The sequence below is a fragment of the Plutella xylostella genome, chromosome 20 (assembly GCF_932276165.1).
Source record: "Plutella xylostella chromosome 20, ilPluXylo3.1, whole genome shotgun sequence".
NCBI lineage: Eukaryota > Metazoa > Arthropoda > Insecta > Lepidoptera > Plutellidae > Plutella > Plutella xylostella.
The window spans coordinates 4,194,132-4,219,887 of record NC_064000.1 but is presented as its reverse complement, the minus strand read 5'-3'; the positions used below and the strand labels follow the sequence as shown (position 1 = coordinate 4,219,887).

At 37.0% G+C, this 25,756-nt stretch overlaps 2 protein-coding genes across 3 annotated transcripts in view; both read left to right on the top strand.

Annotated features, from left to right (window-relative positions):
* The window catches only part of LOC105391764 (protein tyrosine phosphatase domain-containing protein 1), a 31,089-nt gene extending 12,843 nt beyond the window's left edge, over positions 1-18,246 (top strand). For both annotated transcript variants that reach the window (XM_048628325.1, XM_048628326.1), the window contains exons 6-12: positions 329-512; positions 1,618-1,738; positions 15,142-15,310; positions 16,080-16,213; positions 16,542-16,652; positions 16,743-16,880; positions 17,885-18,246. In XM_048628325.1, coding sequence (XP_048484282.1) covers positions 329-512; positions 1,618-1,738; positions 15,142-15,310; positions 16,080-16,213; positions 16,542-16,652; positions 16,743-16,880; positions 17,885-18,193 — 1,166 coding nt within the window. In that variant the 3' untranslated portion in view covers positions 18,194-18,246. The remainder of the gene's footprint in view (positions 1-328; positions 513-1,617; positions 1,739-15,141; positions 15,311-16,079; positions 16,214-16,541; positions 16,653-16,742; positions 16,881-17,884) is intronic.
* A 1,623-nt stretch (positions 18,247-19,869) lies between these two features.
* LOC105391750 (death-associated protein 1) lies at positions 19,870-24,202 on the top strand. Its single transcript, XM_011563292.3, has 3 exons — positions 19,870-20,028; positions 20,506-20,646; positions 24,022-24,202. The coding sequence occupies exons 1-3, from the start codon at positions 19,977-19,979 to the stop codon at positions 24,126-24,128; spliced, it is 300 nt and encodes a 99-aa protein (XP_011561594.1). The 5' UTR covers positions 19,870-19,976; the 3' UTR covers positions 24,129-24,202.
* Positions 24,203-25,756: the final 1,554 nt, after the last annotated feature.

The window sequence follows — 25,756 nt, the reverse complement described above, 5'->3', positions numbered from 1 at the left end:
GTACAAGGTGTTTCAAAAATGGTATACTAGGCCGAAAGGCGTTGAGTCGGAGTCGGGTTGATTCATGGGATAACTCTTAATTATATATTTTTTTAAATTCGTGAAATAGGTACTTACCTATGTTTTTTCTTCTCCATAGCAAAAAGTCATGTCCCCGTCAACGAAGCGGCTGGCCCATTTCGGTCAGTCAGCCATCGTATCAATACTTACGTTACGGTTGGACCAATTTGGATTAAAATATAGGCTTCTTTTTATCTCTACCTTTTAAGACTTAGCTTCTTTTACCAACCATGCATGCTCCACTCCACAAAGCCCCCCAAATCCCCAGGGCTCGGGCGCACAGGAGTCCTCATCGCCTGCCACCTCGTGTACTCGCTGCGCGTGCGCGCCAACGACGCCATCCGCCTGGTGCGCAGGAGGCGGCCGCGCTCCGTGCAGACGTCGGGCCAGATCCTGTGCGTGCAGCAGTTCGAGCACTACTTCCTGCCGCAGACCGTGCTCTTCAGCTCCAGGTGGGACCTGAAAGAAGGAAAAACAAAAAACCGACTTCATAAAACCACTAAAATGTAAGTAATAGGAACTGTTCTTTTTTGATGTTGGTGCAGTGACAAATTAATCTGAAGAAATATGGCACCAACTTCAAAAAAGAACAGTTCCTGCTTAGGTATATTTGTACTGTCACATATAATTTGTGTAAACCTTAAATTATTACTTACATTTTAGTGGTTTTTTGAAGTTGATTTTTTATTTTTTTAAATTATTATTTTATTTTATAGTTTTTAGTTTATTTGCAATAATTTTTAATCAAAAGTAAGATGCAAATGATACCAAAAAGTCCTACTAATCAATACGAATCATTCAAGCCTAAACACGAGGTAGTTGCTATATACCGTTGAGGAGTTCCCTTGACTGCCTTCCGTTTCCATCATCAGATCAGCTCAAGGTCACCATCATATTTTATTGTTATAAGAACTATATTTACGTTCTTAATTTCATTAGAATCGGTTAATATGTGTCCAAAATGGAAATTCATACCCTGTTTTTACCCCTTTACCCACCCTTAGGGGTGAGATAAAATTCTGAAAAAAATGGGACCACCTGGAAGCTCAACCCAATAAAACAAAAAAAGAATTTTCAAAATCGGTTCATAACCGGCGGAGTTATCGGTGAACATACATAAAAAAAAAATATAAAAAAAAAATATATATCCCTACGAATTGAGAACCTCCTCCTTTTTTTGAAGTCGGTTAAAAAGGACGAATGGACTAATACAACGAATAGAGTAGAATGTATAATGAATACCGTAGCTAGCTGCAATAGGTAGGTAGGTATTTATTTTGTATTCCCAGTACATAGAAACCATTCTCGAAAGTAATTTAAAAATAATAGATTGTAGGTATTTTCCTTTACTATAAAAGCCATAGAATTATGATAGGTATATTATAATGTACTGGTTATCAGTCAATGCATAGGCCACATAAAGAACTCGTGTGGTGATACCCTGGCTTTTGTTTTGTTAATAAGATCAATGTACTTACTCACTTATAAGATTTTGGTTTACAAATAAGGTTACTTTCATGTAGGTACTTACTGAGGTCATCTTTATCTATATTTCAGAGAGCCACATTTGCTGACAAAGGACAAGAAAACAGCTGAGTTCACATTGAGACAGCACTTGCACAGACAAAGAGCCACTCTGCATGGTCTCGAAGAGCGAACGTTCAAAGCGCTGCCTAAGGTAAGTAAATAAATTAAACAAAGATTGTAAATTAAAAATTACATTACATAGTATTATTATGTGCTAGCGTATTCATATGCGTAGTAAGCCGAAAGGGGGTGATTAACGGAATACCGCACCGTGACAAATTCTTCTACTCCCCATATTGTGTAGGTACCACCTACAAAGTCACGTGGGCAATAAATAATATATAAAATATGATATAATTATAAATTGATATTAATATTATTAAAAATTTAAATTAATTAAAATAGAATATTAATTAATTAATATTTTAATTATAAATATATTTTCTAATAAGTAAATTAAAATTTAAGTAGCAATATTCATTTTTATAAAGACATTGACATATATATTACTAGCGTAAGGACAGGGCCTCCCACTCAAAAAAATGGCACCCGCGCGTTGGCCCTAAAATCTTAATTTTAGGGCCAACGCCCCTCAGTCGACAGTTGTCTGTGGCCGAGAGATGGTCTTGTGAATCTTGTGATAAATATGTAGTTGTGTTGTGAAAGGCTGCAAAACCCATTATACGAAGGTCAAAAAGAAACATCGAATATCGTATCATCGGTAATTACCATTAAATTAAGTAATAAACACATTATAAAGTGATAATTATTTTACTACCAAAGTCTACAATGGCCGCGCGCTGTAACCTTGTGCGGACGTCATTTTTTGTTGACTATCCTCCGAGAACATTTTCTTGTTGCACACACTTACGTTTTGGAGCGTGATTTTTAGACCATTTGTACGGGACGCTCTACAGGTCTGCAGCCCAAAACAGTTTTAATTTTAGTAGTTGGATTTGTCTTAAATTATTGATATGGCGCCTGCAAATAATAAAACAATGTCCGGGATGGTAAATTATTGACGCACGTACAAGGTTACGTCGTCAAGATAGTTGCTAGGCACTGACATAGTTCAAACAAATTATGACAGATAACAGTTATTTTGCTTGTATGAAGAAGGTTTGAGTAATATGTTCTGAAGGGCCTATCCTTCCTTTTGAAATCATTGTATAAAGATAATAAAATTTAATTTGAAATATGTATAATCGTTTGCAATAGAATCCAACAATCATGTAAACAAACCAAATTGTCACGATTACTCCGTAATCACATACATTTGACGAGCAATTATGAACATAGTCTAATTTCAACGAACGCACCATTGTTTTTACATTATCTTCAACACGGTTTAACTTGTATTTATAAGTTAAATTTGTTAAAACATTTGCAACGTAAAAATTTCGAAGTATTTGACAAGCTGTCATCTTAGTTTTTTACTCATCGAACTCTATAAGTCATTGAAAAGTTAGTGTTGTTCGTAATCTGAAGTTATCTTTTATTTTTAATTTAATAAATTATTTTAATTTAATATTATTTGAATACAATAAATTTTTTTTTCAAGAGCTTAATATAATTAACCAAAACGAAAAAAGGAAGAGGAAGAAATGAAAAAGCTCGACGGCATTTTAGACACGGCAAGCGATGACACAGTGGTTCCATTTATAATTACGGTCACCGGCGACACTTCTGATAGTGATGATGACGAAGACGAAGATTTAAATTTGTTTTAATAAACACTTTTTATATATAATAAGTTTTATTTTATAGTCTATGGCTTATATATTTAATCTAATTAGAACACTATGACATCACTATGGGCATAAACAATACGCTGTCAATGTCAGCCCGCCATATTTGTTTACATGATTGTTGGATTCTATTGCAAACGATTATAGGTACTTAAAGAAGAATATCCAAAAGTCGATGGACAAAAGTACTTCAGTATTTATACTTAACTACCTCTATAAGTACCCTTTATTTTTGTGTTAGGTATATGCGGGGTGCTGTTAACGGCATCAAGTTGTTATGTGTTTATTGTCAGGAATTTGTCTATGTCACTTCCTTGTCTACTGGTAACAAACAACATGGCTGTACATATTATTTTCTCCAATTTACAATAAAAGTTAATTATACCCAATATGTGAGTATTTCTTCTAATTCTCTACAAATATCCACTGCGCAACGATATATAAATAACAGGTTATGGGCGAAACGGCGCAAAGTTACCCAAAGTTGGAAGCTTCAAGCTTCGACAATAGGGAATATGCAAGTGGTTCAAATAAAGGTCAAATATTATTTATAATAAACTTTGTTGTTTCATAACTACGACTCCATCATTATTTTTGATTATAATTTATTTTTGAGCAAGTAAATGAAGTTGAAAAGTACAAAAAAACTTCGGTAAATTCTAACTTCCGAGAAACGTCACCCATTTTCTTAGGGCGGATGTGACGTCATAATTCTTTATATATCAATCTCAGAATAATAACTTCTTTGCGTTTGCGTAGGTATAGTTAAATAAATGTCAAGTGTAAACAAAGAAATGTTAATGTCACCGAGTATTTGTGATGCTCGTTGTGATCAGATACGATGGATCACATAAAAATTCTTCCAATACGAGTAGATCTTAGCCTCCTATAACCTCTCCACTTCTTGTTTGATATGCTTGTTTGTTTGCAAAGTTTAGGACTTTTTATATTTTTTGTTGGTAGTGTATGGGCTGCCACTAGTTGTTCTATTGTAATGAGGCGTAAACAGCCATTCGCTAGTCAACGAGCCACTCAAATATGCTCCATATTGCAACACAATAAAATTAAATTTGTATTGTCAGTATTATGACATGAACATGACACAAGTTGCTCTTTCTACTTTTAGGTTATAATGGCAGTCGTTAGTATATTTCAAACGTTGTTATTTTTTTCTAAATTAAGTTATGGAAGAATTCTCGTAATCAGAAGAACTGGACACATTAAATTTATTACGCAGTATGAACGAGTAAACTGTGGCCAGCTGCGGAAAAGGACAGCAAAGACTATTGAAAAGTCGAGAGCCGTGTGCCCAAATATTAGGGAATATGCATATATTTTTATACTCTTATTCGATAGTTTAGATAAGGGGGTTTAGACCTTTGAGATATGCACAATGGTTCCATTCAAGAGAGCCAGGTGCAGGTTCTTACACCCCCACAGATAATAGAATAGAATGACCCACTAACCCTAGTCTCTCTTACTGAGAACTAAAGTTACAGTAAGTACTTACATACAATACAAATATTACTTTATATTCATATTGCCATAATAGCGTAATATTGTGTACAAAGGTCCTCTGGTTTGCGCGCTCGCATTTCAAAAGAGCTACTAGCAGCTATTTACGAGCTCCCATTACAAAACAGCCACTGGTCACACTTTATTACCATTACAAAAAAGCCACTGATCACACTTTATACACTTCCTTTTTCGTTTGTTACCATGACAACATTGGTTTGTTGAAAATACAAAAGTACTCTGTGATTACTTGATTAGGTAAAAAATCTATGCCGACTGACGGGACTCATTATTCTGAGCCGTGAAATTAAACGATTATGACGTCACGTCAGCCCGCCATCCTGACGGGAATTTCAAAGTGGTCGTGATGGTTGTAATTTTTTAACTTTCTTTAAAATACCTTAAATTACTTATTTTGGCGTTGAATTTTTTTTTACTATAATGAAGTGATGTAAAACTATCCAATAAAAGTATAAAAAAAAATTGCGCATATTCCCTATTGGCTCTTCAGAGTCAAATGCCTGTTAGACGAAAAACAGATAAAATATGTTTTAGAAAGCAAAACCACCGAAAAGAGTGATGAAAAATATGAAGTAAACGATGCGAAGGCTAAATGCATCATAGTTCAATGTCTTATGGACAAGCATTTAAACATAATAAAAGAGTGCAACACGGCACAAGAAATGGTAAAAGTACTAGAAGACTCATTCCAAAGAAAGAGTATAATGACTAAGATTCATTTACGAAGAAAATTGCTAAACGTGAAACATGAAAAATTAGAGAAACTAGAGGAGTATTTCGCAAGGTTTGATACCATCGTACGGGAACTGGAATGCACCGGAGAGAAGGTAGAAGAGAAAGACAAAGTCTGCTACATACTGACAAGACTAGAAGAAAGGTATGACAGCTTAATAACAGCAATCCCAAGTAACATTTCATTCGAGCTTAGGTAGTAAGAAATGCCTTTAGGTTTTATAAGGGTTGTGAAAAGGTTAATGCTTTGCTATCTGGTCATATTGAGTACTTGAGAATGATTAATAAGTCCCAAAACTAATTGTTTATTAATACAACCTTGGAGCTGCTGATAAGAGTTTAAATTAACGTTATTATAACATGTATTTCAAGAGCATATAGTTCTAGGATCTTATAGCTGTCGTAGACTCCTGATTTAGTTCTAGAAAAGCTAACATTAATGCTAAAGTGAGAGCTTAAGGTTAAATTTTTTACCTTGATACAACCATAAAGTTATGGAATGTTGAAATCACTTATAAGTAATTTTTAAAACCTATCTCAAACCTTTAGGTTGATGAGAGTTGTCTAGGCAAACAAATTAGGACTACTTGGTGAAAACCAAAAGCATTAAGCACTGGCTATGAGCTAAAGGCATGATTTAAGTCCTTCAAGAATATTTTAAAGCTTTAGAGGCATCCTTAAAATATGTTTAATGCTTTTTAGTAATTTCCTAACGGCCGCCATATTTTTTCACTGAAATAAAAAAAAAACTTAGCAAAAAGATACATTTTAATTAATTAGGGGAAAATTCAGTAGCGTGTGCTATACTATTCCAAATATATGTTTTTTTATAAAGACAGTACTTTTATTTCTAATATAACTTTACACCAAACATAAAATTTTATCTATTTTTTTAATTAAAACAAAATAATAAACACAAACACGCACTCACGCCTTGTACTAATGTACTCCCTTGCGGGGTAGGCAGAGGTGCATTGCTGCACCCACTTTTCGCCAGAGTGTTATGTTAGTCCCAATGTAATAGGGGGCGGGCCTATTGCCATTTTACGGGCACATCCAAGACTTGAGAACAAATATCTGTGTTTAAACAAATATCTGCCCCAGCCGGGAATCGAACCCGGGACCATCGGCTCAGTAGTCAGGGTCACTAACCACTACGCCATTCGGTCGTCTTAATCGGTCGTTTTAATTAAAATATTTTCAAATTTATTATTTACAAAAGGCCCGTCATTTATACAGAACTATTATCCGAAAGTATCACGATAAAGTGCTAGTCGCACAAGTTTTTCATATTTCCTGACTTCAGCCTAACTACTTACTATATTTTTTATTAATACAACACTTACAAGTTAGCCATTTTGTGTCTTGGAAAGTGTCAGGTAATGGCGCCATTTATTATAATTATTATAAAATCTTACACAGAAACATTTTAAAGCCCGAGAGTCCTGGAAAGGCATTACAAATATCCAACAAATGTGTTTCAAGTTATAGAAAAGTTACATCCAGGACTAATTTAGAACTTAAAAGCTGTCTTCCAAGGTTATGTTAACGTTAAATTAAGGTTGTGAAGGTTTTATTTAGGTTCTATGTAAGTAGTTTAAAAGGTTCTGGGTTTGAGCTATAGGTTTTGCTGTAGCTCTCAGAAAGGTTCTAAAACGTGGGCCCTTTTTGCACTCAGGAGGTTAATATAAGGTTAATATAAGGTAATTGAGCCTTCTAAGACTTGCGAGTTGATTTCCATACAAAGGTTCTAGAACCTTTTCAAAACCTTTCTAAAACCAAAAATGTTACTTGGGATAGAAACAATAAATACAGATATTAAGTTAGAATATGTAAAGGCGAGACTATTAGATGAAGAACTAAAGATGAAGAACAAAAATCCGGAACACACACGTGAAGAAACAGCATTCCCCAATATAGTGACATGCTACAGATGCAACAAACCCGGACACATAGCAACAGAGTGCCGAGGAAGAGGAAGAGGACATAGAAGAGGAACACAATTTCAAGGACGAGGAAACAGAGGTCATGGTCGAGGAAGAGGATATATAGCAAGAGGACAAGGTCATCAATATGGAAACTACAGTCAAGAAGGCCAAAGACATCATGCGAGCCAACAGGGGTCATCGTGGCAGCACACGGCTGCAACTGCATCAGAAGAAAACAAAGAATTTTCATTCATAGCAGGTACACAAAATGATAATTTTAAGAACAACAGTGTTGAGAATTGTAAATTAGAGTTCATTGTAGATTCAGGTTGCACAGAACATCTAATTCAAAGTAAATACGAGAGATATATGTCAGAAATTCAATACTTAGATAAAGAGGTAAAAATATTCATAGCAAATAGAGATTACGTAACAGCAAACAAGAGAGGAAATATTTATGTCACAAGTGATAGCGCAAGTATGAAAATAGATGCACTTATAGTAGAAAGTTTATCATTTAACTTACTTTCTGTAAGAAAAATAGTCCAGAATGATTGTGAAGTAAGGTTTAACTCTGAAACTGTAGAAATTCAGAAGAATAATAATAGCGGTAATAAAATAGTAGGATACTGTTCAGGGAAACTATATAAGTTACATACAGAGATAGCTGTAGATAGATGTAACTATGCTAATTTCAGCACCGGAGAAGTATGGCACAGAAGGCTGGGACACCTCAACCGTAGGAGTTTACAAACAATGAACCTACCGGTAAGCAAAAATGTATGCGGTCCATGTATGGAAGGAAAAGGAAAGAGGAAACCATTCCAAAGGGTATTGAAACCAAGGTCGCAGAATATAGGAGAATTAATACACACGGACATAGCAGGGCCAGTAAATATCGAAGGATTCAACGGAGAGCGATATTATCAAACTATAATAGATGATTACTCACACTTTTGCGAAGTCAGACTCCTAAAAATTAAAAGTGAAGCAACAGATAATATAATACACTACATAAATAGATTGGAAAATGAAAAAGGAATCAGAGTAAAGAAGATAAGATGTGACAATGGTGGAGAATTTAAAAATAGAAAAATGGACGCATTTTGTCAGGAACGCGGCATAATTATACAATATACTATACCATACTCACCACAAAGCAATGGAGTTGCCGAACGCATGAATCAGACGTTATACAACAAAGCCAGAACACAACTGAATGAGGCTAATCTGCCAAAACATCTATGGGGAGAAGCAATATTATGCTCAGCATATCAGCTAAATCGATGTCCATCATCTGCCATTAATTTTGAGACACCAGAATGCATTATGAGAGGAAAAACAGACCTGTCAAGGCTCAAAACTTTTGGAAGCAAAGCATGGGCTGTGATTTTACCAAGACAGAGCAAATTCGAAGGCAGAGCGAAAGAAGGGAGAATGGTAGGCTACGCACCAACTGGATACAGGCTGTGGGATCCAGAGACTAACAAAATAATCATCAGTCGAGATGTAAGATTTGATGAATCAGACATCATATATCAAGAAAAGAAACAGGACAATAATGTAAGATACTACCAAGAAGAAGAACAAGGACAAGAAAATGAACAAGACGAGAATATACAAAGACAAGCTGAAGTGCAAGTTCATGAAGAGAGACATCAAGAACTAAGTAGAGAACAAAGAACTAGAAAGCTACCTACATATTTAAAGGATTACGAATTGGAAGAAGACGTTATAGAACAAGAAGCAAACATAGCATTCTGTCTACACATAGAACCTCAAACATATGGTGAAGCTATAAAAGAAGGAGAAGGATGGAAAGAAGCCATTGATAATGAGTTAAAGTCACACGAACAACTAAATACTTGGACAGAGACAGAACTACCAAATAAGAAAAGAGCTATAGACACCAAATGGGTTTTTAGAACAAAACAAGATGGAAAAAAGAAAGCACGACTAGTAGCAAAAGGTTTTCAAACAGATAACAAGTACAATGTTTACTCACCAGTGGCAAGAATGTCAACTATAAGAATGATGCTAAGCTATGCACTACAGGAAGATCATCAGCTAAGGGGTACACTACATAATTCCGAATTACTTTTTTACGAATATGAAAATTACGATTTTTTAAATTTCGAATTTCATAGTTCCGAATAATTCACAATCCCGAATTTTAAGTTTCCGAATAACGAAAATCACGAATAGTTTATAAACGAAATTTCAAACAACACATTTATTATAATGACGAAAGTCAATTTTCCGAATATTATTATTTCGATGTTTCAAAAGTACGATTTTTATTATATCGAATTATTTAAATTACGAATCCCGAAGTTTTAATATTCCGAAAATACAAATTCCCGAATGTTTCTTAGTTAACAAGAAATGGTTATCTATTATGAATAATGCAGCATAATGCGTATAAAAACAATATTTTTTAAGCTATATTATGTGAAACGCTCCGCTCCGCTTCGCTGCGCTCCGCTTTGTTTTTCGATATCAATGTGCACCTAACACGCTCCTCCTCGCTTTGCTCGTCGTCGCACCTATCTTTAGGTTTAAGTCCTAAGGTTTTTAAGTTTAAACACCATAAAAATCCTAGCAATTGTTTTGCTCTATATTTGAAACGCTCCGCTCCGCTTCGCTGCGCTCCGCTTTGTTTTTCGATATCTATGTGCACCTAACACGCTCCTCCTCGCTTTGCTCGTCGTCGCACCTATCTTTAGGTTTAGGTACTAAGGTTTTAAAGTTTAAACACCGTAAAAGTCCTAGCAATTGTTTTGCTCTATATTTGAAACGCTCCGCTCCGCTTCGCTGCGCTCCGCTTTGTTTTTGGATATCTATGTGCACCTAACACGCTCCTCCTCGCTTTGCTCGTCGTCGCACCTATCTTTTGGTTTTGGTTCTAAAGTTTTAAAGACGTTTAAGTATGTTTTTTTTGTCAAAATCACGAATTATCATATTTCCGATCGGGATTTGACTTTTTCGTGATTATAATAAATCGGTATTTTATTTTTCGTATATTAAAGTAATCGTATTTTTTAACATTCGTATATTTAACAATCGTAATAACAATATTCGTGATTATAATATTCGAAATTATAATTTTCGTGATTATTATAATTCGGTATTTTAAAAAATCGGTATTGCAATATTTCGTAAATAACATATTCGGGGTTATCAAATTCGGAAAAAAGTTTTTCGGAATATTTGGGTGTTCCCTCAGCTAAGACAATTCGATGTACCAACTGCATTTCTTAATGGTGAATTAAAAGAAGAAGTATATATAAAACCACCAGATGGAGTACAAGTCGGCCAAGGAAAGGTACTGAAGCTAAACAAAGCTTTATATGGTTTGCGAGAATCACCAAAATGCTGGAATGACAGATTTCACGACTTTATAACTAAGCAAGGTTTTGAACAATCAAAGCATGATTTTTGCTTATACACGAAAAAAGATGAATGGTTACTGATCTGGGTGGATGACATCATAACTATGGGAAACTGTATGGATACTATAAAGAAATTAAAAGAAGAATTCAATGTAAGAGACCTGGGAGAAGTTAAAGAGTATATAGGCATGGAAATACATAGAGAGCAGAATATATTAAAAATAAAACAAGAAAAGATGATTAATAAAATAATAGAAAAATTCGGAATGGAATCGTGCAAAGGTGTAAATACGCCGATAGAGGCTACTAAACCCATAAACAATGAAGAAGAAGATATAATCACAAATGTACCTTATAGAGAACTAATCGGATGTTTAACATACATCTCTACAACATCTAGACCAGATATAACGTACGCAACTTCATACCTTAGCAGGTACTTAGATAAACCAACGAAAGAAAGATGGATTGCGGCTAAGAGAGTACTAAGATATCTATAACAAACTGCAAGTAAATGCTTAACCTATATTAAGAATAAAGATTCGCAGAAGAGATTATTAGCTTACAGTGACGCGGATTGGGCGAGCGAAAGTCAAGATAGGAAAAGCGTAAGTGGCTGCGCTATATTTTACTGCGACAATTTAATTTCATGGTTTTCAAAGAAACAATGCACCGTTTCATTATCATCTGCAGAGGCAGAATATGTGGCTGCTGCAATGGTAACGTCGGAGCTAATATATTTAAAAGGAATATCAGCTAACTTCAATATGGATATTGATGCATACTTACTTGTTGATAATCAAAGTGCGATTAGAATGATCGAATGCAAGGAAAATAGTAAGCGCACCAAACATATCGATATTAAGTTTCTTTTTGTTAAAGATGCGGTATGTAATAAGAATATTGTTGTATCGTATGTGTCTACGCAACAAAATGTAGCCGATATATTTACTAAACCACTGAATACTGTAAAACACAATTACTTTGTAATGAAACTGTTTATTATATAAAATAAGAAGTAGGTTTGTCAAGTTAATAATGTTATATTATAAGTGGTTTTTAATGTGTAAACGCATAGGAAGAAAAGAAGTGTTATAAGTTTATTTTATTGCAATATTCAATTAGAAATTTAATATTGAGAGGGGGTGTCAGGAATTTGTCTATGTCACTTCCTTGTCTACTGGTAACAAACAACATGGCTGTACATATTATTTTCTCCAATTTACAATAAAAGTTAATTATACCCAATATGTGAGTATTTCTTCTAATTCTCTACAAATATCCACTGCGCAACGATATATAAATAACATTTATAAGTAATATTTAGTTATTAACAACAAAATGCTGTTGGTTGCACACGAAAGTGTAAAAATAAAAATGAGTGAAACTATTAATTCATGACATTAGTGTTTGAGGAACTAAAATTTTCAGGAGCCTGGCACCATTAGAAAAGAAACATAAAAGCATTTCTAGTATAATACAAAGTACTCTGTGCATAAAAGTCATAACAATTGTTTATATCAATTGGCGGTTGGCTGTATTTTTTAATTTTCTTATTAATTATAAGGATAATCTAGATAAAAGCAACAATTTACGCTTGGTTGCAATTAGAAAGATGAAGAAAAATATTCGTAGTCAAGCTAGGGAACTTATTTATCGAGTTTTTATACAATGTTTAGCAGAACATCAAGCTGGACACATTTTGTCGAATTTGGAGGATGTTTACGCTCGTACAGCGTCTATGACGGGTATGTAGCATTGTACAAATTGTAATAATTCATTTTTTATTAGTACCAACGCCTCATTTATCGATAAACCTAGGTTTAGAGCCCAAGTCGATCATTGTTTACATACCATTGATTGTAGGTTTCATCTGGTTTCAGTTGAGTCAAACCTTATCATTTTGAAACTTGAAGATATATTTTTTGTTTACTCTCTGATTTTTAATTGGAAAGAATTCTGACATTTTATAAGTGATGCTACTAAAAAAGTTCTTTACCGAAAAAATGAATAATTGCGATCCATTTCTGGGCAATAATTTTTTCTTAATATTTTTATACAAAAAGATAAATCTAAATATTTACTTGCTCAAGTAAACTAATACAAAAATAACAAATATTTCAATATAATAGCTGTTCCCGCGAGCTTCGCTTCGCCTTAATAAGTTTTCCCGTGGGAATTCCGCGATAAAAAGTAACATATGTGTTAATCCAGGGTGTCAGCTAACTTCATTCCAAATTTCATTAAAATCGGTTCAGCCGTTTTGACGTGAAGAAATAACAAACATACACACATACATACATACATACATACACATATACACTTACAAACTTTCGCATTTATAATATGAAGTAGGATCACGACTCACGACCCATGTATCGAATTAATTTTAATTGCTTTATTTTATTCTTTAGCATGGCATCACTTCCTACTAAATTCAGGGATAATAAACCTTTTTAATCAATTTCAAAAATTGGTGTGGGCTCAAGTGAAGGGGCATGTCGCAAGACACAACACAACCTACAAAATGGCGGAAGTTAAAAAACTACTACTAGAAGGTATAAAAAATGTTACTCCTGAGAAATGGCAAGCATGCATCAGCCACACAATAAAAGAGGAAGATAAGATGTGCACTCTCGACGATTTTATCGACAGAGTTACAGAATCTCTAATAAATTAAAGTCAGCGATGCTGATGATGAAGATACTGATGATGATAATAAACAAATCCATCATCATCCATCCATCGTCATACCTATAGCAGTTCACTGCTGGACGTATTCCCTCCCAAAGCACGCCACTGGATTGGACAGACTCTGCAGCTGGGTAGAAACAACTTCCAATCAGAGGTCAATAGAAGAATACAATTGGGCTGGGCAGCATTTGGCAAACTTCGTCAAGTCTTCTCGTCGCCCATACCACAAAGTCTCAAGACGAAAGTCTTTGATCAGTGTGTCCTACCGGTTATGACCTATGGGGCTAAAACGTGGACACTTACAGTGGGACTGGTTCACAAACTGAAGGTCACTCAGCGAGCTATGGAAAGAGCTATGCTTGGAGCTATGCTTGAAAGATCGCATCCGGAACGAAGTAATCTGACAGAGAACTAAAGTCACCGACATAGCTCACCGAGTTAGTAAGCTTAAGTGGCAATGGGCTGGTCACATCTGTCGAAGAACCGATGACCGATGGGGTAAACGTGTTCTGCTGTCTTACTCCCAGCGATGAGTCGCTGACACAATTTCACCTGTATCGCTAATTTGGTACCACCACCGCACATTTTAGACGCACAGTTTGCTGTGACGACACGCAAGCCAGTCAGTGCACACAATACAATTTTATAGAGCGACATCTCTTTTTTTTACCTCTATTCAAATACGAACGCAACATCGGCCTGACATCGGTGCGGCTACCGTTTCAAAAATAATTACCTACTAGTTGTTTTTAGATATATTTTCTACGACAGCGATAATTATATAAGATAATTGAGATTATCTTTAATTGTATTTTTCACTGTTTGTAATATATTTAGGTAGGTACGGTAATTATTTCTCACCGTAGGTAAATCCCCTTTTAATTTGGAGCGCCGCACTTAATAAAATGGATACAGGGACTAAAAAATATATATTATAGTCTCAGATGTCCAGACTCGTATTGAAAAAGTGCCCAGCCCAAAAAGGTTTGTGATCTCTGATTTGTCTAAAATTGATAACTGTCAGAATTCCGTAAGATTACTAATAACAGTGTACTTACTAAATTCACATTGTGTGAATTTGGGGGGCATTGTGTAACTCAAAAAGATTTTTTTTCCTCAACAAACTCCTGGAAGAAACAGACTGGCCGTCCAAAAAGAGAAATTGATGTCTTTACTATGTGTGCCCTTCGTCAACAGATCCAGTTTTTTATACAGTTGTAAATAACGTTATCTAAATAAATATTTATTGGTTTCACTATTAGCATAAATAATTATTAACACCTTCTAGCTTGTATAAGAGCTTTTTTGGGATGATAAGTTGTTTTTAAAATACATAAATATATTTCATTACATTTCGCTATGTAGGGTTGCTACATGAAAGATAGCAGTGCCCTCATTTAATTTCAGGACTTTATAGTTTCACTGTACATATATGTACATACATCCATCCTGAAGTGCCTCAGCACGGAAAATAAAATATAAGTAACAATATTTTCATAAAATAATCTTTTCCGCCACCACCAGACAGTGTTCCTCCTGTGCGAGCGTCTGCTGAGGCTGTGCGGGTGCCAGCAGAGCCTCGGCCTGGACCTGCGAGTCCGCAGCCGCCCGTTCTACAGGCGCTTCCTCGCGTACCGCATCCGACAGGCCCGCCCGCCCGACCCCACCACGCCGGAGGATGTTGGTATTAATAGTTAGTCATGTTTTCATTTTTTTATATATTAGGTAAGTATACCTACTAGTTAGTTAGCCTTTTACGGAATTATGGTATACAAAGTACATACAAACCTTCCTCTTTTGATGATATTACCGGATCCGGTAGGCACCAAAAACTCACCGGATCCGCCGGACTGGATTGCAATCCCTAATCACATCACAACCCATCACGTCCCCACTGCTGACGCACGAATCTCCTTCCATTTCCAATGAAGGAAAGGTTTTAGGCGTAGTTGGCGTGGTTTTAACCACGCTGGCGTAGTGCGGATTGGTGGACTAACTACTTAATGTATTTCTATGGATTTGCCAACAACAACAAATCCCATAGAACCAAATTCATAGCAGAAACCAGTAAAGTCGTCGGTAGAAATACGCACAGTGGACGGCATTTAACAGAAATACGACATAAATTTATATGCGGTTGAATGTCCATGAGTAAAAATTAAAATCCCTTGCCATGCAGTCTGCGTGAGCCATTGGCTGTATTTATTTATTTATGTACCTAAACCCTTTATTGCATACACATAGAAACTTACAAAGTAGGTACAGATTGTTACAGGTTGACAGTCTATGTACACAAAGGCGGACATATCGCCTTAACGCGATTTCTTCCAGTCTACCTTTGTGGTGAGAAAATAAAAGTAATCAACTCTTATAAATGTACGACAAACTTAGATATGCAATTAAACACAACTTAACTGTACCTATCAACTAAGTTATAATTGATCAAATGGTATCTTTTACAGATGACGTGCCAACACTGCCGATGCTGGAGTGGCGGGACCAGGTCGAGGAGGAAGTGGAGCGGAGTCTGGAGACCGTCAGCAGGATCACCGGAGCTTCCAACGGAGGGCATATGGCCGCCATACGTATACATGAAGTTAGTGTGTGAAAGTGTTTGTGCCTGATATAAGGCATATTTATAAATAAGATAATAAAAAAAATATGTGGGGACATCTCACACACGGCTACGACCCCAAACTAGCCTGGACCACCAGACACAAAGCAAACACAAATCCTCATCACGCAGATGTTTGCCCTGGGCGGGATTTGAACCCGCGGCTTTCCTACCGCCTACCGCCTTAGCAACGGTGCTGTCAATTATTAGACCATTACGTCCAGCATTGAAAAGGAATATGCAATATGCTTAGACATGCATAGGTAGATTTAAGCCTCACTTTATTTAGAATTGCGTGTTAATTTTGCAGGCCTTTACAGTAGACCATCACAGTCTTCCGGATGAAAAAAGAAAATACTTGAAGGAACTAAGAACTGATATCAATATGAGGACCGAAGCTATGTCAAGAATAGATGAAGAGGTAGGTAAATGCTTTCCTTGTCCCTAAGGCTTTGTACACAGTCATGGTGAAAAATAGCTATCTAGTTACTACCTATACCACTTTTTTCAGGAAGATCCAGTCATACTAACTGGTCTTCTGCTTGAGTGGCTGGAAGGTTTGAAACAGCCCGTGTTAGACCGGGAAGACCTGTCCATCATCGTCAGCCGAGGTCAAGACGTCGAGTCTTGCATTTCGTCTCTACCAATGGTAAGTTTTTATACGCCGGCTCCATACGTTGGCCCCAACGCAGGTCCCAACGCTACTCGTCCAACGTGAGAAAATTGTATTGGCCCCAACGTTGGGGCATGTGTTGAGGCCGGCTCCACACGTTGGTCCCAACGCTCGTACCAACGTTGGACTGTAAATTGGGTGAGGCGTACATACGTTGGCTAATAAACTAGTTCTGTCCCGGCAGAGCCAACGTGAAGATGTCCGATACAGAAATCTTAACTGCGCTGAGGCGATAAATATTTGCTCATCAATAATTCCCGCTTTTTTAAAATATTCAATTCATTCATCGAGAAGATCATGCCCATATTCTGTTGAATGCTGCGCCATGCATCAGCTAATACATTATGATTTTTATGTTCCTTTCGAGTTGCATCCCATATTATTGGGTGTGCTTGTTGTTATGTTCAATAAAATCTGTAACTTTTGAATTTTTCCATAAAGTTGACGATTTTGTGGAGGAGAAATCCATTCTCGCTCGACGTCTGCACTCGTTGCGTGTTGCAACAGCACTGAGCAAAGCGCCAACGTGTGGGCGTGAGCGCCAGCGTTGGCGCAGATTCCTTTGATAAAACCGACACTTGCCGGCCAACTACCAACGCTCGCCCCAACGTTGGGGCCAATGCAATTTTCTAGATCCATACGTTGGACGAGTAGCATTGGGACCTGCGTTGGGGCCAACGTATGGAGCCGGCGTGATAGTTGGCCGGCTCGTGTCGGTTTTATGAAAGGAATCTGCGCCAACGCTGGCGATCACGCCCACACGTTGGCGCTTCGCCCAGACGTCGAACGAGAATGGATTTCTCATCCACAAAATCGTCACCTTTATGGAAAATTAAAAAGTTACATATTTTATTGAACTTAACAACAAGCACACCCAATAATATGGGATGCAACTCGAAAGGTTTATCGTACCTAACCTATGTAATAAACTATTAAATTATGTCAATAAGATAAACATACTTACAAACTTACATCAACAGGAGGACGTGATTTTGCTGGAATACCTTCTGCGCTTCGTCACGCGGCTCCGACCATTGGCCGCTACCAAAAAGGTGGACATACTCAAGCGTCTCCTTGCATCCCTCTCACACCAGACAATCATGATAACCGACAGATGTCTACCAACACACAGGGACATGCCACGGCTGCGAGACGGTACATGTAGTCAAGCTGTGAATTTTATGTTACGCATGATTGTGGAACTTCAAAGGGACATGATAAAATCTGGAAAAGACGATGCTGATGTCATGGTGCCGGCGAGAAGAGTTAAAGTTAGAGCTTGGAAGTGATTTCATGATATCGCATATTTTGATTCCTAATAAAACTAAATATAAGTACTTAAGTGGATTATTTTATTTTATAATTATAGGTATAACTACGTTCTAAAAAGTTTATTAGACCACTCACAAGTAAACAAGATGTTTTCAAAGTTAATATGAAAGTCCTCATTCGATCATACCTGGTTCAAAGGCTCCTATGATGCCGGCTAGGTTCCCTCATTGAATGGCCAGCGAGATCCTCTAAACTACCAGGTACCTAACGTATGATCCAGCATCCAGAGCGACGGTCTTATCCCCGCTCGCTCTCTCAATCGTCGGCTCATCTCGGATGATGGCTTGAGCAAATTTCTTCGCCTCTGTTCCCCACAAGTACCCACATAGGTAGCAGGTATTTATTGTTAAATAGTTAAGTACCTACCTAAATAAAATTTGAAATTAACTAGGTATTTCACACTGAAAGTTATCACCGAGTTGTTGCTGCCAGGCTGCTAAAAATATTAGTTCCTCAAACATTAGTAATGTCATATAGATTTATGAATAGTTAGTGAGTAGGTACCTAGGCAGTTATGTAGTAATATTTTATATGGGACCCGCTGGACTGACGACCTAAGGCGGGTAGACGGTATAGTGGTTGGATGAGGAAGGCCGAGGACCGAGTGTTGTGGCGCTCCTTGGGAGAGGCCTATATGTTCAGCAGTGGATGATTATTGGCTGATGATGATGATGATTCTTTTATAGCACAAACATACGTTTGTATGTAAGGTAATTTGTAAGGCTAATTCAAGAAAGCAAATATCTCCTGGATGTTATGAGTTAAGCATACGAGTACATATTAATCGAGTTTAAAATGCTTATACGTGTAATAAATTAACTAAAATAGGCAAGTACTTAACTGAGTAGCTAGAACGTTTGGGCGTACTTACCCAGAATTTCAGCTAGGGGGGGGCAGCTCATACCTGTTCCGAGATCATGGTCGGTCAGGTATATTGAAACATTATAGATAAATGAATATTAAATCAAAATATCTGACTGAAAAGAAAAAATATTTTGTTTCCAACACTTCATTTTGCGCACAGCAAGTAACACGTTTTTAATTCCCACTTAGCAGGAAAATTTACTAATTTATATTATCTTCTAGGGGGGGGGGGGCAGCTGCCCCCCCCTGCTCCTACCTGGGTACGCCCCTGACACAAAACATGTCAGTTTTGGCTAATACGAATAGCCAAGTGGGCTGCACCTGCAGGCGGGGTGCAGCAGCATAATGCTACCACCACAGAAAGATTAAAGAAAGCTCTGAAAAATATTCGGACTGATACTTTTTTTCGTGGCCGTTATTATTCTGAGCTTTTTATCGACCATAGACTAGCTAGACTGTTTTGACACTGCCTTGCCCAGTGTTGCCAAATTGTAAATTGGAGTTAGATTAGACCTATCATTTTTTTATGCATTAGGCAGCTATTATTTTTTGAAACAGTAGCTTGAATATTTATTAAAACGATTTTGTTGGTCAAAGTGGTGAAAAAAAGCAATATTCATTGTTCTTTCAATATAAAAAAGTTATTTTAGTGCAGGCCCCTGTGTTTTGTAACTCAAAACACTCTAAAATATATAACAATAAAACTACCAAACTTGGCAACACTGGCCTTGCCTTTTTCGACGCCATTTTCATTCGCGTTCGCCTTGTCATCGTTTTGTTGTCAAGTCCAATTGAACACGTTGACTTTATTTTTCAGTGTTTGCTGCATATCTTATCGATAAACATTTGTGTCACCTGTGTTTCAAGAAACTTAAAATGTCTTCGACTGAAGAAACATCGCAAAAGCTTGCAGGTCATCCGCCAGCAGGTATGTTGGAAACATTGGACATTCCTACATAAATCCTACTTCGATGCTCCTTTGTTTTTATTTAGTAGACAAGTCCTTTGTTTGATCCATTTGTTCAAATCTTGCAATATGTAACTTTTCTACTTCGTGCGTTTTAGTAGCATCTTATTGTATAAATATTTATCTAAAAGACTGAGTGAACTCTCGATTTTTAATAAAATACCTATTATCCTATAAATCGGGTAACGGCTGCTTGCCCTTGAACGCATGTTTTGTAAATTTTGTAATGGCGTATCGTAGGTATGTCGTTGTGTAATGAATGTGCGATTGTGCCCAGATAGATAACCCTAAATGTTTAATGAAATACAGATTTTTAATGATTCTCCATCACGGCCCGAATATCAGACACATTGGCTTGAAAAACAAACTTAAATAAGAGTTAATCAAAAACGACCAGAGATAACAAGCAATTTAATATTATACCTAACCCATTCACAGTCAAAGCTGGTGGCATGAGGATCACCCAGCACAAAGGACCTCACACGGCTACTAAGGAAGGCTCTGAAGACCTGACTAACCTTGGTGGCCCGTCTGCCGTGCCAACCAACCCCATCTCTATTGCCGGAGCTCCTAATAGAGGTGTGTATTCAAGTAATGTGTGTGTACAAATAAAGAATATTAAGAATTTATATGTAGAAGATTAGGCACTGAATTCATTCAATTGTAGAAGATTAGGCACTGAATTCAATCATAATAATTAGCTTATCATGATGAACACCTACATATACACAAATGTACCTCATCACTTTGTTTTGGAGAGTTTTGTAAGACATTCGGTGTGCAAGCATTAATTTAAACACAAAAACTCTCAATTTCAATTCTCGAAGAATTCTGCCCTAACATATCTGACTATCCCGAATAGTTCTAGTGAGAGACTACACATTAGACCTACAACTGTACTTGGGCTTTATGAATACATGGTTTCATAGAGCATAACATTCTATTCTATTATCTGTGGGGGTGTAAGTACCTGCACCTGGCTCTCTCGAGTGGAACCTTTGTGCACATCCTCAAGGTCTAAACTGCCTTCCTAAGCTTGGACCATTTCCCACCATGCTGGTCCACTGCGAGTTGGTGGGTTCACATATCTAGATGTGCAGGTTTTCTCACGATGTTTTCTTTCACCATAAGAGCAATGGTATACATTTAAAGAATTAAAGAAGTATTTTATTATCATATTTATTGAGCGGTGGTAGTTCAGTCGGGTAAGCGCCCGCTTCTCACACCAGAGATGCGGGTTCGAATCCCGGCGCTGACATGTACCAATGAGTTCTTTTCTGAATTTAAGTACAATGTATGTTGGTGGGTTCACATATCTAGATGTGCTAAATCTACATATGCAGGTTTCCTCACGATATTTTCCTTCACCGTAAGAGCGATGGTATACATTGTACTTTTCTTTTTTTTTTTTTGTAGGCATTGTAACATGCAATCGGTCTTGAGTGACCATAAGCAGTTGTTTGGAGTGTTTTTATGGCGTTTTAGGCACTCCCTCCCATCGTTGGGTTGCCTTCTTATTCAATTGGTCCTAGACCGTCTCAAATGTGCTTTCTTTTCAACCTTCTTATTGGAATACAACTGGTGAGGTCAGTAGCCAGCTTGTTGGGGTGATCAGCAATCCTATCTCTGTAGGCTCTTGACAGGTTTTCCACTTCCGCTTTAACAGTGGGCATTTATAAGTATTCATGGACCTCATCAATTTTAGTGAACCATGGTGCATGGGCTATGGTTTTTAGAACACTGTTTTGAGTGTTTTGGAACCGCTGCATTATTGTGATGTTGGAGGTTTTTGCTGATCCCCACAGTTGTATTCCATAGGTCCAGACAGGTTTTAATACAGCCTTGTAGATAAGCAGTTTATTTTTCACTGATAGTTTTCACTGTCTCCCAAGTAACCATGACAGTGACCGATACTTTTGGTTCAGCTCGTCTCTCTTCTTATGAATGTGAGATTTCCAGATCTGCTTCCTGTCCAAATGGAATCCTAGGTATTTGACGACCGTCTGATGCGGCAGGACTTCACCACCGAGTTTTACAGGAGGACAGTTGTCACGTCTAAGAGTGAAGGTGATGTGGTTGGATTTGGCTGCACTTGCCTTGATCTTCCATCTTTTCATCCAGTTATGGACCTGGTCAAGATGACTTTGTACAGTTTTTGAGGCTGATACGGGGTCTTTGTCCGATGCCAGGATGGCAATATCATCTGCAAATGTGGCAGTTAGAATATTTCCTGATTCTGGGACGTCAGAAGTATAAATTAGGTACAGTGATGGACCCAGTACTGACCCTTGTGGTACTCCAGCCTTTACCTCATGAAAAGATGACGTTCCCTCATTTATCTTCACATAAAAAATGCGATCTTCTATGTAGGATTTCAGCAGTTGAAACCAATTGTGAGGAAGCCATAATTTTAATTTGTATAGGTGTCCAGCATGCCAGACCTTATCGAACGCTTGTTGCACGTCAAGGAATACTCCTGAACAGTACTCTTTGCTTTCTAGGGTGTGCCTGATGTGATTGCATACTCTGTGTACCTGTTCAATTGTAGAGTGCTTCATTCTAAAGCCAAACTGGTGCTGTGGTATTATCCTGTTTTCCTCGAGCCATCGGTTAAGGGTCAATTCAGACGTACCACAACCACACCACAGCCACAACCACGCGATGTGGTCGGGCGTATATTTTGTATTGACAATGAATAATCCAATTCACACGTGCCACATTTTGCCATTGTTATCGACCACCTGTGTAATACGACCACATGGCAACCACATCGCAACCACATCGGAACCACAACGCAACCACATCGCAACGGCAACGCCGCCACGCGGCGGCGGCACCGCGGCAACCTGTTTTCTGTATTAACTGCACACGACGACGTGGTTACCACATCGCAATGACAGCGACAACGCAACCACATCGACATTTTGTCGCTGCCACGCCGCTGTCACACAATTCACACGTAACCACAGCTTGACCACAATTTGTCGCTGCGACGTGGTGTGGTTGTGGTACGTGTGAATTGACGCTAAGTCGTCGACTGATGACTTTTTCGAATAATTTCGATAACAAGGGCAGAAGGCTGATTGGTCGATATGATGAGGTTTGATGGGGTGGTTTTCCAGCTTTCAGGATCATCGTTATTTGAGAGACTTTCCACTGTTTAGAAAAGTATCCAATCCTTAACATGTTGTCAGAAAGACAAGCACTTTTGTTGGGAGTTGCTGTAGGACTTCAGCAGTGATGAGGTCGTATCCTGGTGCCTTTTTCAGCTGTAGTTCTCTTATGATTCCCTTTAGCTCTCGAGGTGTGCAACTTTTGATCTGTGGGCTTAGCTTGTAGGTCACTTTGTAAGAAGGATTTAACTTCCTCTTCAAAGGCATTGTCTGCAGTGTCTGTGTTAGAAGTTAATACATTTTTAAGGAAGGCTCCAAATGCTTCCGCTCTTTCTTCATCAGTTTTGGCCCACATACCATCTGGGCGTTTTAATGGGTACTCAATCAGCTGTGGTCTCTGTGAAGACTTTACAGTTTTCTACAGGGAGTGTTCATTTTTGGAAGTAGCATTTAATAACTCCAATCGCCTTTGCAGTGTGTCATTTTCAGCCTCAGCCAAGAACTTCTTCAACTCAGCAGCTGCTTTGTTCAGGGCCTTTTTGTCCTCTGGGTGTCTACTACTATGCCACTTTCTTCGCAGACGTCTCTTTTCCAATATCATTTATCTGGCTTCCAGCGGCAAATTATTTTTATTTGACATATTTCTACTGTCGGGACCTTCATAATCAGGTGTGCTCAGCTATGTGTGCCACTTTGTGGAATTAATAATCATTAATATGCCCAATTAAGGGTTAACATAAACCAATGGTAGCAAATCGGCCCAGCTTAGGATGATAAGTTATAACATAAGGCGATATGTACATAGGTTCCATATGCTTGCTAACATGGACTTGATTTCCAGGTAATGCTGATTTCACACCAGAGGCAGCCAAGGTGGCTCACAGCCCCAAACCTCCAGCGCACATCAACATGAAACCCAATGTGAATATCCAACAACCCAGGAAGTAGACGCTAGACGGTACTAGGTACGACTATTGCACATAACCCACATTTAAATAAAGCTGGCCTTCTGTACTAGATAATATTGTAGCATATTTTATTAATCCCAGTCTATTGATATAATGACTAAGGGCCACTTGCACAAACATTTAAATCTAGATTAAGTGTCAAATCTCGATTTAAGAAACGTCAATCCATATAAAATTTGACACTAAATCGAGATTTAACACTAAATCTAGATTTAGTGTCAAATCACGATTTAAGAAACGTCAGCCCATATAAAATTTGACACTAAATCGAGATTTGACACTAAATCTAGATTTAATATGTTTCTGCAAGTGGCCCTAAGGGCCCCTTGCACCAACAAATTAAATCTAGATTTAGTGTCAAATGTCGATTTAAGAAACGTCAGCCCATATAAAATTTGACACTAAATCGAGATTTGACACTAAATCTAGATTTAATATGTTTCTGCAAGTGGCCCTAAGTGTTTTTGTTCAGTTCAGATTTTCTAAAACCACAGTTGGGTTTGGCCATTACTACGAGCCATAGTTAATATACTTACAAATTTATGACTACTTATAAATAAGTATCTAGTCTCGCCATTGTTAAGAACTAAGACTAAATACCTACCTAGGTGGAACCTGGTACTCCACCCTGATAAAAATAATAAATTAATGTGGTAAGTTGGGATTACCTGAGTGGGCTGATAATGTGATATGGTAGTAGTGACCAATTCATTCCTGAATACCATCCACCCTTTCATTCTGCAGTTTTAAGGATTTGATTCAAACCTAGTCTGGTACAGGAGGCACATCTTTAAAAAAAAAATTTTTTTATAATTTGAAGATAATTTTTTTTTTAAATATATTATAAACAACTTTTGGTATATTTTTGGCTAAATGTTTGGTACTTAATTATGTTGATAAATTCAAATTATTTTTCTCTTAAAGTTAATGTTTATAGTATTCAAATTATTATTTAAAGTTAAGTATCAATCAAATTAAAAATGATGGTATATGGTTAATAACTCTTGTTTTTAATTTGTGATATTTAAATATTACATTGTTGTTAAAACTTTATTTCTATGTATAAATCATTTATAATTTTATAAATGTTACGACTTGTATTGGGGTTCAGGATAAATAATTTTTTATTTGTACATAATACCCTAGGTACACAATTACTACTTACTAAACTTTTCAAGAATATGTTTAAAAAACTAAACCAGTAATAGTGGGATTTACTGCCATTCCATACTTTAGACATTTAAGTTTAAAGTTGTTTGAAAATTATAATATAAACTATTGATAGATTTGTTACTGAAAAATATTTATTTACCTAAGTTTCTTTATTTGATTGTTTAATAGCAACTAGAACTAAAAAGTCTTTCACCATTCTTCGTTAACATATCATCTGAAAAATGAAATTAATTCTGCTATTGTGGCAGTACTAACCAGTTAAATATCTTTACTGAAATCGGAAATGTTCGTTTATTTATTTATAATATGTTAAAAATGTACCTACACGCCTACATACAAAGGTTTATTGGTGCTAAAGCTATATTCAGCCTTAAGCAATATCACTATAGTTCTCGGCAACAATACAGAGCCATACTTAGTGCCAATTTCTCTATA

Coding starts and splice junctions, on each gene's coding strand:
- LOC105391750 (XM_011563292.3), top strand. CDS start 19,977: ATGTCTTCGACTGAAGAAACATCGCAAAAGCTTGCAGGTCATCCGCCA. Junction 20,029..20,505: donor TGCAGGTCATCCGCCAGCAG/GTATGTTGGAAA, acceptor ACCCATTCACAG/TCAAAGCTGGTGGCATGAGG. Junction 20,647..24,021: donor TGCCGGAGCTCCTAATAGAG/GTGTGTATTCAA, acceptor CTTGATTTCCAG/GTAATGCTGATTTCACACCA.